This window comes from Onychostoma macrolepis, chromosome 03 (assembly GCF_012432095.1).
Source record: "Onychostoma macrolepis isolate SWU-2019 chromosome 03, ASM1243209v1, whole genome shotgun sequence".
Taxonomy (NCBI): Eukaryota; Metazoa; Chordata; class Actinopteri; order Cypriniformes; family Cyprinidae; genus Onychostoma; species Onychostoma macrolepis.
Window position 1 is genome coordinate 25,102,152 of NC_081157.1, and position 14,658 is coordinate 25,116,809.

Below are 14,658 nucleotides of genomic sequence, written 5' to 3' on the forward strand. Positions count from 1 at the left end.
TTATTTATTGTACACAATCTCGCAAAGATGGCTCCGTCCTCTCACTCTGTTTCCTAACCATTCTGTGCATCTTCTTGATTGGTCAGGTTCAGTCTGAGATTCTGAAGAAATGGAGACGTTGGAAGCTTGGGAGGGACATAGAGGAGGAGTACCGTCACACCTACAGCCAGTCCCTTCAGATGAAGAGTGGCAGCATCATGGTCCCTCCTTCCAACCTCTCGCGGCTGCCTGATATCGCTACCACTACCTCCCGGCTCGGCAGTCCAGAAGAAAAGCAGATGCTAGTGTCCAACAGCCAGAATGGTATGGGCACTGGATTGCAGTTCACCTCCACACCACAAGATAGTTCCACCTGCAGTTCGATAACAGAAGACATAGGAAAGTGTTGTAGCGTTCAACAGGACAATGCCAAGAGCAATCTGTGAGCTCCAGATGTCTCACAGAAGAAGACCCTTATCCCAACCACCCTCGCTTCTTCTGGCTGAGGGTCCTGAAGCAAGGAGCAAGAGGCGTGTGAATGTGTGTGTGTTTGTGTGTGAGTTTGTGAGAGCACTGTCCTCTCTGATGGACGCATGATGGGCACCCGTTCATCACGTTACAATGGTGCTCAGTTGACATTGTCCCAGTCAGACAGGATCAGCGGTGAGCAGAAGGTGGACATATGTTAAAGATTTGCACAAATGTACATGCTAACAAACTCAATGATGAAGAACAGAGTCTTACCTCTAGTCTTATATAGCTGTCTGTGATGTTGATGATTTAGAAGAGAAAACCCAATAGGACTGCAGGGTCCAAGAGGAACCATCACAAGCAAACATCTATGACCAGCACCTCTGGATGAATGGAAGATTAAGAAAGAGACTTAACTGAACTTGTCAAAAAGTTAACTAAACCGGGTAATGCATTCCAGAGTGCATAAGCTCCATTTGAACCGAAGGAACCCCACATGTCCCTGTAGAAAAGACTGACTTGGACCTGACTTTCCATACAGGTTTATGCTAATATGGTGCCGATGGACCAGCAAAGCCAAAAATGGGTGAAGCTGATTGGTCAAGGACATTATGCTGGTTAAGTAAGCAAAGAAGCCTTGTGGTGACACCAACACACCAGCATTTTTGTTTGCATATATTTTGGAATCAATTGATGCTTTTGGGTACATGTAACACATAAAGCTGTGTTTGTGTAGTTTAATTAAAACCATCTTTGTCTTTGTTAGAAATTAATTGCCAAGCTAAGCTATAGATATAGACTGATCAAGTATTGACAGGTATTACCCGTGTGCCTTTTTCTGTAGGTCATAGACCCCAATATTAAAACAGAAACACAAAGATTCATCTTGCAGAGTAAGTGAAGTACAAATCAGTCACCCAATCCTCAGAGGTGAAAGTTGCTTAAAGCAGATTCTGTATAGTGAACAGGACTTCAGGCAAACATTAGATGAATGTGCCACTATTAATCACGGCGATTTGCTCCCTTCAAGAAAATATGCTTGGTATACTCAAGCATGCAAATTACAGCCATATGTGAAATGCTTCAAAGGGTCTGGGTCAATGCCTTAATGGAGTAGTATGACAGATCTGATTTCCCTGTGTCAGTGGTCAGAGGAGATGACTGTCCACCAGATATGTTGATATGTTCAAGAGTCAGTATTAGTTAGCAACTGCTTCTTTTCTCGCATACTTCTCATCTCCCAATAGGCATTCAAATACTTTGCCATAGAGCTTTGAAAGATGTTCAGGAAGTGTAGGAGGACGAGAGCCAGAAAGTGAAGAGAAAATTTTGAACAAATTACAACCTAAGACATCGATCAAAATGGTTCCTCACTCAGAGGATGTTTGTCATGCTCAGTTCAAGATATGATATGCTATAAAAAAAATAAATAAATACGCAACCTCAAGAGACTGATATCAGATTGCAGCGAAGTGTAGAGGTGAAGTGTGTAATTTCTACGACATTAGTGCCACCAAATCTGTTTGTTTGAGTGGCCCAGCTGAGCCATAACAATAACAAAGAGTTTGGGGTGGGACTTTTTGTTTGAACCGTAGGGTTAAGGTTTGTCTGGTTGATATTGGCAATTAATCTATGCTGGTAGATGCTGTGACTACACCATTATAGAGGCAAAAATCATCTTTCCTCACTGACGACTAAACATGTAGATATCAAGCAGCTACATTTAAGTTGACTGAGAATGCTAACAGATGGGATTTCTCAGTTATTGAAATGAACTTGGTCTGAACAATTGGAACATAGAGAGTCTGTTATGAAAATTAATATTTCCAATTCTGTTTAGTGTCACTAATGACGTATAAATTACATACTTCACCTTTAATGACAATGAGCAGCTGATGCCCCATATTGTGGCATTTGTGTGCATTATGATGCACATTTATATTTTCTTTAGATCATCAAACACGTGATGATAATGATGATGATTTTCGCTGATAACTATGTGGGGCAATTTGCACAATTTTAATTTATAATTGTTAAATATGTAGATATCGGTAAATGCCTGTTGAGATTTGTAATGACTTTGTTTTGTGGTGTCTGTTATTTGTGCACATGGTGTGTATTTTGTGCTTGTGTGTGCTTCGTGGAGAGTGAGAGAAACATTTAGGTCCTGGTTTAGTGTTCAGTTAACTAAAAAGAGAAAAATCTGGCATTTTTTGACCAATTTTGCCTTTTGAGTGAGAGATAATTCAGTCTTTCTGTGGTAAAGGTGAGATAGTAGTGGCTAATTTATAATAACTGCAGATGAAAGACTCTTTAGTGCTTACAAAGTGCTAAACGTTGCAAAATCCAGTTGGACTTTTTTCAAAAAGGGAAATACTTCATCGCCACAACGGATCAAAGACCATGAACTTATTTGTTTGAGGTTGTCTGCCAAAACAAAACATCCTGTTGAATATTTCAAACAGATTTTCCAAAATTGGCATCATGTAATATTATCCAAGCATGACAGTAATCATGGAAGTCGATAAATCATGCATTCATGGGTCTGCCTTCTATTTTCATGTGAGTGTAAGGCCTGTTTCTTGCAGCCAAACTGAAGTGGCGCCAAATTCTTCAGTGAGGGAGGCAAAGCATCTGTTATGCTCATCTCTCTGCATTCAAACTTCCGAACCTCTTGGAATATCTAGGAATGAACTTGCCAAGAGTATCCCAGGAGAACCCAAGCCATGCTTTGGAAGCAGGAGAGATGGAAAGCTGAATCTGTGTAACAGAACATGCATCTGATGAACTGAACCCATTATTTTTAAGTATATGAATTGTAATGATGTTGCATCAAAGTATGATATTTTGAAACAGTCAAAACTTATATTGATGTATATATAGGAATAGCTTACTCAAAGATTCAAAATTTGTCATTCATTAATAATGTTGTTTCATCCCCGTATTATTTCTCCATCACCACAAAAGGACAGACAAAAAAAAAAAATTAAGTTGTCGTGACAATCTTCCCTTTTGCTGTAGCTTTTAAATTTAAAATGTGCCATTTCCAAACAGGTCGTGTTGCATTTGGTCACATGATGCATGAAAATCAAGGATGTCAGATTCTCATAAAAATGAGTTTGAACTTTGGTTTGTTTCCCACCTAAAGCTATTTTATGGCTTCAGAAAACTTGGAGTTTACCGTAGTTCAAACATCATATTGGCACATGTTTGGCGCTTGGCAGTACAGATCATCTAATTTTCTTGTATAGATGTCTAATATCTCATTTGAAATGTCATGAAATGATTTGACAGAATTGACAGAATTTTCAATTTTGAGTGAACTGTTCCTTTAAAATCAATTTGTTGGCAAGAACTCAAAAACATGCTACTATTTCAAATCATTTTCTTTGCAAAAATGTCATAAAAGATCCTGTTTGCCCCTAAAATATATATATTTTTTCTTTGACTGCAGTGTCTTTGGTTGAATGTATTGAATATTTCTTGGTAAGAATTCCCCACATTTGTATTATTAATATGATTTTTTTTATTATTATTATTTATCACAGTGTTGGTGTTTTATAGTACACCTCAGCTACATTGCAAATGACTGATGCAAAATAATAAATCTAGAACACTCCCATTATAATCAAATACAATGTATACACTATAAACAAACGGTGTTGAAACTTTGCTCTTTGTAATGGGTGTGTTCTAATTTTTGTGTTGTGTAATTCGCTTGCTGTGTAGAAGGGCTGCTGGTATGGTTGGCCAGACATGGAACCAGATATGACAGAGAAGGCCTGCCATGCTGTAGATTAAAATATGTGCTTGTATAATGTTTTTTTGATTAATTATGATATCAAGATGGTGAATAAATAAATTCAAATAATATATATATATATACATTTATACAATGCCATTCATACAATTTCATACGATCTGTTTACACTTCACTGATGGTTAAGTTTAGGGGTGGAACTAAACATATTTTTTTCTAGTTTCTTTGTACAAATTCATACAAAATCACATAATCGGGTTGGTTACTGTGAATTTCTTCAAGCCTTGACTTGATGTTTACAACTATTTGAAGGTTAGCTCGAAGGTTACATACCTAAACTTAACAAATACCTTACTAACTATTAATAAGCAGATAATTAGGAGTTTATTGAGGTGAAAGTAAGTGAAAATTGGACCTTGAAATAAAGTATGACCATTTGGGAACACTTTAGATTAGGGAACACTATTCACTATTAACTAGTTTCTTATTAGGATGCATATTACATATTAGCACACTGTTTATTAATACTTTTAAAGCACATATTAATGCACAACCATCTATACAACAACTACTTACTATCAATAAACAACAAATTAGAAGTTTGTTGAGGGAAAACTCTTAGAACATGTAGCTAGAAAATGTAGCCCACCATGTTCTAATATTCTCAGTACAGCAATTGTTGTAAACCTGCCTAAACAAATCCAATGTTTACACTGGACTGGATCGTTGAGCAGACATGAATTGCTTTGGTGCATTAGCGCTTTATTTTCTAATCAGTTTATTTATCTCAATCCTCTTTAAGGCTGTAGGCCAAGCTTCTGTCCTGCCTTTAACAAAACAAATCTGTCTGTTTCACCATAGACTTCTCACCTCTGTGGCTTTAATACCTTGTCCGCTCTTTTAAAGATTGTTGTGCAGGAGAAAGGAGCACAGTGTGGAAAACAGATGTGTAGAGGTGTTGATGCTCTGGGGAACTGCTGTTGTGCTTGTGTGAGACTGATGCTGGAATAAGACCTGATAAGGGCATTGTTATCACATGCTGTTTTAAATGCATGAATCATTTATCATATCACCACATTGGTCTGCCTCACATTGTGATTTGTGATTCACTATTAGAGCCTAACAAGGCCAGTGAAATGCTTGAAACACATAGTCATCTGGTGTGGTTGGGGAGATCTTGTTTCATAACCGTCTAGTTAGTAGTCTTTGCTGTGTTTTCAAACCACACTGTTTGTTTCCTTCTATCCTGGCAACTGCCAGGACAATCCAAATGAGGTGGTCCATTATCAACCCCTTCTGTCCACTGGGCCCTAAATCATTTCCACATCATTCATCATGCTCTACTAGAGTTTGTAGGCAGATGGCACTTGGAACAGAATCACAGTCGCTAATGTGAACTGTATGTTTAGATGAATGCTTTGGTATGTCGTGTCACAAATGTGTTCAAATGCCATTACATTCATAACAGCCTAATCACACCACCGTAAAAAAAAAAAAAAAAAAAAAATTGGAGGAAAGTATTGTGTGTGGTATGGAAGAACAGGAATAGGGGTCATGAAATTGATTTTTTTAGCATGCATATTACTATCATACTATATCTGCTTTTTATTAGTATTTATAAAGACATAAAAAGACACAAAAACGTATAGGCTCACTGGAAAAATGTGCCTCTCTCTACATTTTTGCAAAACTCAAAAAAAAAAAAAACTACCTATATATACAATTCACTGTAGTTTTCAACTGAAATGAACACAAGACAGTAAAACACCAACAACTTTTATTCCTTTTTACACAAATAATGATTATGGTTGTAGATTATCAATTAACAAAGACTTATTGTCTAATGGTTGCTTGCACAATACTATGTTATGACTGCAAAACACTTTTACTATAGTGTTTGATTTGTAAATCAAAACATTTAGACTTTTGCATCACATAACCAGCTCCATATGTATTGCTTTTCTATCATAGCAAACTTGCTTGGTAGCTCACCTGGTACAGCATTGCGCTGGGAATGAATTGTGAAACATGGGTCAAGATAAAAGAGCTCAAATCTTACAAGTTTTTTAGTTATCTTATAATCTATTACAGTGTACAAAACAGTCATGAAAACAAGAGAGAGCGAGTCGGCAATACCAGGATGACATAATTAAATTATTGTGCACATAATATTGATTCGAGTTTTAATATTTTATTAGCTGACCAAACGCACAACGTCCGCAAAGAAAACTGTTCCTAGCAAGCATATAGCACTGACTTCAGTTGCCTGGATTAGACTGTGTTATCAGCTTTTACCTGCTGTTGTCGAGGAATAGCATACTTTGGAATGTTGCGACTGACCAATCAGAATCAAGAATTCCACTAAGCAGTGCAATAATTCGATTTAATTCACAACCTCGGGTGTGCATTGCTTTCTAATATTTCAATGGCCTGTCATCAATTATTCCTTACTTAAGTAATTGTTAAGTATTACAAAATTTCAAGGGACACAATTTAAAACTGGATGAATGAACTTGAAAGGGAATTTGTGATGTTCGCACATTATGCACTTAAGTAATTTGTTCTGATTAATCTCAGTGATCTGCGCCTTGATGAACCAGGCTTTGAATGAACACTTAGAGCTTTTGTTTACATCTGTACCTGCTGGTAAAAACAGCACACATACGACTAGCCGTGCCCTCCATCAAATAATACTGTGAAGTGCAATTTCCGTCCCTTTATTTCTTTATGCTCATGACGTACAGACATAATTGTCAAAAGTCATAATGACAATGATAGAGGGGCAATTTTGTATCTGCTATAAATATTTCTCATAATGGGACCATTGCTTCCTCTCAGGTTGTTATCAGTTCCATTAGAGCTTAATGGACTCATTCATGATGTGATTACAGGGCACTTCTTACACATGAAGCTCTTAAACCTTCTTCTCTGAGTTAAACTGGCTTACCTTGACTCATGTTGACAAAGTAAGTGGGCTGAGTTTGTTCTGTTGTGTTGGTTTATCATTAATTGTAAATTGGCCTGATATTCGTCTCTAGAGAAATGTCAGTGCTATCAGTGCGAGGTAATACCGTAAGTGGCGTATTGAATGCATCTTTGTTCATTACCACAGTAAGATTGTACAATGACTGAATAACTAATTTCTCATTGCAACTCATTAAGTGAGCATCATGAACGACAGGATAGGCTTGAGCTAATGAAATCTTCACTGTGATTCAGAAATCTTCTAGAATGACCAGATTTACCCATGGCAATATACTCAAAAATGTAAGTATGTTCCAGTTTTAGGTTCACTGACTTGAAATGTAGTATTCATAAAAGTGAGAAATTAAATCATTTATTGTGCCCACTTACAGTACAGTACTATTTATTTCCACACACTGTTAGTACCAATTCACTAGGAAATATTATCTGTTCACCATAAAAGTTATTGCATCTCTTCAGAGACCTGGTGTAAAATGCTTAATTTATATGGATTACTTTTTTTTTACATCTTTACATCTTTTCATGAATTTTTAAAGCCTGAAAATGTGGAATTTTGGTTGCATGGATTTTCAATGAAAAAAAAAAAAAGATGAGAGAATATTAAAAATGAATTTGTGTTCCGAAGATGAATGTATAAAGTCATACAGTTTTTTTTGACCGACATGAGGGTTAGTAAATAATGGCAGAAGTTTCATTTTATGGGTGAACAATTCCTTTAACAGAGTATATCAATACGTAACAGTGAATGGTTGAAGCATAACACATAACACATTTTATGAGAGTGTTTTTAAGTGATTAGGTGCATTTTTTTTTTTTGTATGCTGAATTCCAGTCAGGTCCTCATGACACTCAACCTTGGAGAGGGAAGATATCACCTTTGCTTGTTCTGTCTAGTCTTTTGGTTAGGAATGTTTATAGTTTGAAAATCATATGATCATGTTTTAGCAAAGGAGAGTCAACTGCCACATAGTGGGACTCCAGGGTCATTCAGACAGATTGCAACTTAATCTGTGGCTTTTGCTTATGTTTAAGAAATTGTTGTGCTGAACCTTATAATTCCTTGCACAGAGACAGATGAAGTCCATGTTTGGAAAGTTTCTATATAAGTTTGTAATGTCTTAGAACTGGTTCAATTTATTCCTATAATTATTAGTGCTTCTGTGTTGTAGGTTGGTGCACTCCTTAAACTCATTCGTAAATATGTATTATTTATTAATATGAACTTAGTGTTCTTCAGATTTTTAAAGAATATTTTTTTAGAACTTGTACTTGCAGATATAATATTAAGGCGACTTAAGAAAGCTTTTAATTTTGTAATCATTTAGAGTGAAGCTTTCAAGTGATGTTTTAATTATCTACTGTCATGCTTTAAACAAGTACACTTATTTTGATGTTTGATGTTAAACAATCCTAATTTTTTGACGATATGAATGATATGAGTGGTAAAATGACGACAACATTTCTATAGATATCAGTAGAGGCTCACCGGTGTCACGCCCCTGGACTGTTTTGTTGTGTTTTTGCTCCCCATGTGTTCTGTGACCCAGTTTTTCCTTTGTCTGATGGTTAATTTGATTCCAGGTGTGTCTCCTTAGTTCCCTCGTTATGTCTTTATAAGCCCCCGTCCATTCAGTTTATGTTTGTCGGTCTTTGAATGTCTTCCCTGCCTGTGATCCCTGTTGGACTAAAGACTCTAGTTTGTGCAAATTCCTGGTTCCCTCGCTCCCCGTGAAGTGTGACAAGCGGACAGTGATTTTAAGTCTCACCCATTTGTCTGGTGCACATTTCAGTGACAGAATATGAAACACAGGAGACAAGCAGAATGTTAAGAGACTATTAGACTCGCTGTTCAGCTGCACAGATGCTACACAACTGTCATACTAACACTGTTTTCCATCCTAAATCCACTGAGCCTGCATTCTCACATGCAAGTCTGTCTTAAAAACATTCTCTACATTAGAACTGGTTCTTTCAACCCAGGAGCATTGATTAATGGGTAGTTATGTCATTGTGCTGTGGGGTGTTACCTCTGTTTGTGTCACGGTGGTGTTACAGGGAGAACGCATGCAGTGGAGTAAATAGTCTTTAATAAATGAAAACACATGGGATCATATCCAACATGAAAGCTTGAACATAAACCAAAGAAACACAGGGAACGTAACGAGTAGACCAGACAAAGGAGAACTGAACAGGCAGGAATTAATAATCACAGGATAATTACAAAACACAGGTGCTGGGGATTAATCAATAAAACTGAACAAGGACAGGAAGGTAACCAAATAAGGAAACACAGGAAGAACTCAGGGCAGAACAAGACCAAAAACGTGGCAATTTGACCCAGAAGAGCTATATGCTTCCCATCTGGCGGTTTTAAAACCAGGATCCCCTCTATTGGTCTCCCTCAGTCTCACACTATCTCCATCTGCCGGTCTCCTCTATGCACGATTGCCCCTGAGCAAAGATCTCAGTCACTTTCAGTTTTACACTCAGCGATGTACAGAGCATATTTTCATCTATGGCTAGATTTGTCTGCTAATATGCTGGCCAATGTATTGCAAGGGCTCGATCCCATTGCACATATTTAAAACCTCAGTACAGGGTCGACATAGTTAACTTCAGATATCTAAAAGCCAGAAAACTGACAATGGAGAATGACAGTTAATGGCCACTATATGTTGAAATGCAACATGTCAGTTTTAGCTGTATTTATTTATTTATTTTTGTTTGTTTTTGGCAATCAAGTTAAAGAATCCAACTATTTTTAATATATAGTCAGCCCTAATTCTGACAAACTGACTTTATGAAGAGATGTTGATAATGGTAGACTGAAATATCATAGAAGTTTGTTTAATTCAATGCAGATTCTTTGTAATTATTTGGGACATTTAATACTAGCAATTTTTGAGTGAAAAATGTTTCAAAGTAAATTCTACACCATTTTTCTTTCAAAGTAATGTAGGCTATATTTCAAATACTCGGATGATACAGCCATACTCGCCCTCCTTAATGGTTACAGCATATCATAAATCTGTTGCTTATTTCACTCAATGGTGTACAGACAACCTTCTTCTTCTCAATGTTACTAAAACAAAGGAATTCATTTTTGATACACGGCACACATTTTCTACTTCTCACTGTCCATCAATGACCAGTCAGTAGAAATTGTTGACAGTTTTAGGTACCATGGCATCTTAGACAACAAACTAAGTTTTGACCATCATGTCACGGACATTCATAGACGCTGCCCCTAATTTGTCAGTTCTTATTGATACTGCCATCATTCGCAGGGCAAAAACTATAATAATAAACCCTAGCCATCCTCTAAATTTATGTTTTACTCTTCTTCCATCAGGCCGTAGATATAAACAGTTACCCCTCAAAAAAGCACGCTTCTGGGAAAAGTTTTGTACCCTCTGCTATTACAATGTTAAATTCACAGGAATCGGGTAGTGTGTAATTTAAAGTTATATTGTTTTGTTGGTGCTACTACCTCCTGGGTAATATACGTGTAGGTCTGCTGACGCATATTTGGTGCAGCACATGTGTATCATGTGCACTGACTCTGTATATTTGTATTTGGTGGAAGTATGTGTGTATCATTTATGTGTGTATTACGTGTATTACAGCTCGGATACAGTCTGTGGAAACAAGTTTCCTCTTTCTGGGGACAATAAAGAATGAATCTGAATCTATAGTTACCTTAGTCTATCCATGTATGATATTTTCCAGAAAACTAAAAGAAAATACAAATTTTCTGTATATACTGCATAAGAAGGAGAAGGGTTGTAAAAACTCCTATTATGGCCTGTCAAATGTTTAATGTGCTTTATTTATGTAAATGTATAACACTTTTCAAACATGAATAAAAGCTCACTGAATTATACTGTGTAGCCTGACATTATACTCTGTAGCCTATAACATTTAAATTATTTTAAATTTGTTTTTACATTGTAATTATATTTTAAATACCTACATGTAATTAGATCTGTAATTAATTTCTTGAGATTATGACTATCCCCTTAACCCTATCCTGTCCCATCTCAAAATTAACAAACGCGTTTTGCAATACAACATGAAAACAGTAAGTACACTGTACCAAACAATTACTTTTTTGACATATATACATATAAATACACCTAATATAAAGTGGGATCAAATTTGCATATACTAACAAGTCTGCCCTTAAACAAATCAGGTAATGTATGTTAATTAAAACATCTACTTCAATACCATCTGTTATAAAACATACTGCACCCCACATGCAGTATTTGTTGTGAGCTTCAGACCGGCTGTCTGCCGGAGCAATGACAAAGTTATCTACTTTGACAAAATGCATGAATATGCTTTTCCTATGCAAACAATTTGTTTATTTAATGGCACACTCAGAGGTGAATTCACTAAACAGCTGTGCCACATTGGCATGAGGTATTTCAGTGCAAAAACCTGAATGTGCCAAAGGAGCGTTGTGCTGTGAATTTATAAATTAAGTCATTGTTGTCCTTTAAAACACACGTCCTTTCTATGCAAAATGGGCCTTTCACAAAACAAAGTGCAATTTGCCAGATGAATTTAACACTGCATTATTACTGGCTACAGAAAGCAGGGCATAAATGGAGTATTGTTTTAAATTGTGCAGTGTTAGTAAAGTATGTCAGTTCACAGAAGTTCAACCAATGCAGGCAACATGTGCAAGTTCATACTGGTTAATATCAAGGTATTTTGTGGTACTATACTCACTGTTGACAAACAGCATCTGTGAGCTGGTTTTGAAGAAGGATAAGTTAAATGGAAAGCACACCAGGGACCACACATCAGCTTTTTAAATAGCTTTGCCTGAAAATGCATTCATTATCTCTCTTTGTGCTCCATCTGTCACTGAAGACAAGTCTACATAGTTTCATTGTGATGCATTTTGTCATCTGGACAGCGCAGCTCCTTCAGCTGGGTGCATTGAGCCTGAGGGTAGAAAACAGAGGCTCAAGAGTTACTCAACAGCTGGAGACAGAAAGTATGACAGACAAACAGATATAAAACACAACACAGAGTGAGAATAAGAGACAGCAGGGACAGGAGGGACAGCAGTGTGCCTCACATCTACCGGACATGCTCAAAGGGATAGTTCAGACTAAAATGAAAACTCTGTCATCATTTGTTCACCTTCATGTTGTCCAAACTTAATTTCTTTCGTGGAACACAAAAGGAGTTTATAGCAGAATGTCCATCTGCTCCTTTTCATACAATGGAATTGGATGGTGACTTCGGATGTCAAGATCTTCAAGATAACATTCGGTCTGTTCTTCACAAAGCAGTTACATAACTTCAGATGACTTGAAAAATAATGCATGAGTCATATGGACTTACATAGTATTTTCATGTAAACATGCTGCAATAATCTTAATTTTATTTACACCTTTTTAAAAAAATTAAATAAATAAATAAAATCAGTTACAGTGTACCTTTTCAAGTTAACTTGTGCATCTTTAAATTGGAAAACAAATTGTCAGTGACATCCTGCATTAATGTACACTGCACCATATCTTAAATTGCACTTTATTTTTTATTTTGCACTTGTTCAATCAGTCTTGTAGTCTTCACTCAGAATCATGTAAATCCATGAGACTGTAGAGTTTCCCCATTTGTCATTTTATGATTCAGAAGAATACTGTACCTATGATGAGCCACTGCTTTAGTAATACACCCTTCCATGTGCCTTTTGGTTGAACCTGCACGAGTCCAGACTCCACTGCAGACGAATACCGATCTATGCAGTATTACATCACCAAAGTGTGTACTTGAAGAGGCTTGAAGGGGCTGTGGGGCAGAGCTTAGGGTGAATAAAAGTTCAGGCACTTCTGTCTGGTTGTTAACACTCTCCTATCTGGTTATTAGTGCATTGCATTACAACTGTCCGGTTTTGGTTTTCAAGAACTGCTATGATGTGATCATTGAACCAGTGATTTCAGCAGATCTGTTTGATCATGAACGAATCAGTCTTGTGAACCCAATCAACTTATTAATTAATCTGACCAGTTTGGTCAGACATCACTACTTCTCATGAACACACAAGGAGAACTGGATGTAAAGATTTTTGGTGAATAGTGACTTAATTTTTTCTCTGTTAATTCCAAAAAGCCAATGTGGCTTTAAAAGACTATAGTTCCCAAGTTTTGTTGGATTCAGGGTTTAAATTGGGCCGGGGCCGTCCGGGGTTTGAGCCCTGGCACATAGACTCCAGGGCTCAATATTAACGCTTCATTAACGCCAGACAACTATCAATAACCAAAAATAAATAGGCAATCACCAAAATGCAAGTATAATTCTAATTTTATTACATTTAGAGTAAGTGGTGAATAGTGGATGTAGCTAATAATGCATGTACGGTATAAAGTTGCGCTGCTGAGCCGAGGCTCACGCAGCAGAGAAATAAAAATGTGCAACACAACGAAAGTCAGCATGCTGAGGTAAAATTTCAAAAATGAAAAGTTTTTATATTTAAAATACAGTTAGTTAGGCAACATCACACAACGTTTTCACCATTACGACTGTTTAATGGTTCAATAAACAGTTCAATAAGCAATTACGGTAATATTGGGTCACTTAGGCTACATTTAGGCGGAACCACAGCGCATCTCACAGCAACCAGCCGCTTCATTGCTGAAAGATTCAGTGTTTTGAACGAATAGGTTGAGTCAGTTTCATCAGCCCATACATCAACATCTGATGAATCTGCCTTTTGACCAAATCGCTTGAATGAACAACTCAATGATTCACTCATTAAATGCTCACTACTGGCACCTACAGGCGTTTTAATTTCGCTTAAAAGTATAATTTCCACCATCATTTCTTGTTTGTATATTCAATATTAAAATAATCTCATAACATTGTTCAGTGCAGTTGTATTTTTTTCATTGTAAATGATTCAATTTGATAACGTATAGATAAAGATATCACACTATTATAATTGAATTTATAGATTATGTAAGAATTTGAAATGAAAGATAAAGTATTAATGAGGTTAGGGGGAAAATGCCCTCTAATTGTTAAAAAAAAAAATCCCTTGGATTAAATAAAAAAACATGCAGATCCGATTCCCCTCCCACTTAGTTTGTATGAAGATGTTCATGCATTTAGCTCCAGGACATTATTAAAAATGTCTTCTTTTGCCTTTCACAGTAGAAAAAAAAGTCATAAAGATTTGAAACAACATGAGGGTGAGTAAATGAGAATTTTCAATTTTGGGTGTTCCTTTAATGTGGACGAGTCTTACCACTGCAATGAGAAACAGGCTTTACAATGGTCCACTTTTTAAAAAAAAGATGACAAATGGATTCATGAACAAAGCTAGAATGCAGATAGGATTCCCAGGCATTCATTTGTGCTCTCAGCACTTCCTTCCTGCTTTCCTCACCCTTTTGCTTGTTTCAGCCCAGGGCCTGTTGCCCTTTCACAGCCCTCAGGGTGGA

General features: G+C 36.7%; 1 protein-coding gene across 1 annotated transcript in view; it reads left to right on the forward strand.

Moving 5' to 3' along the window:
- Window positions 1-10,995, forward strand: part of gcgra (glucagon receptor a) — a 96,474-nt gene extending 85,479 nt beyond the window's left edge. The window contains exon 14 of the mRNA XM_058771985.1: window positions 87-10,995. Within this exon, the coding sequence (XP_058627968.1) occupies window positions 87-425 (339 nt within the window). The 3' untranslated portion in view covers window positions 426-10,995. The remainder of the gene's footprint in view (window positions 1-86) is intronic.
- The last annotated feature ends 3,663 nt before the right edge of the window (window positions 10,996-14,658 follow it).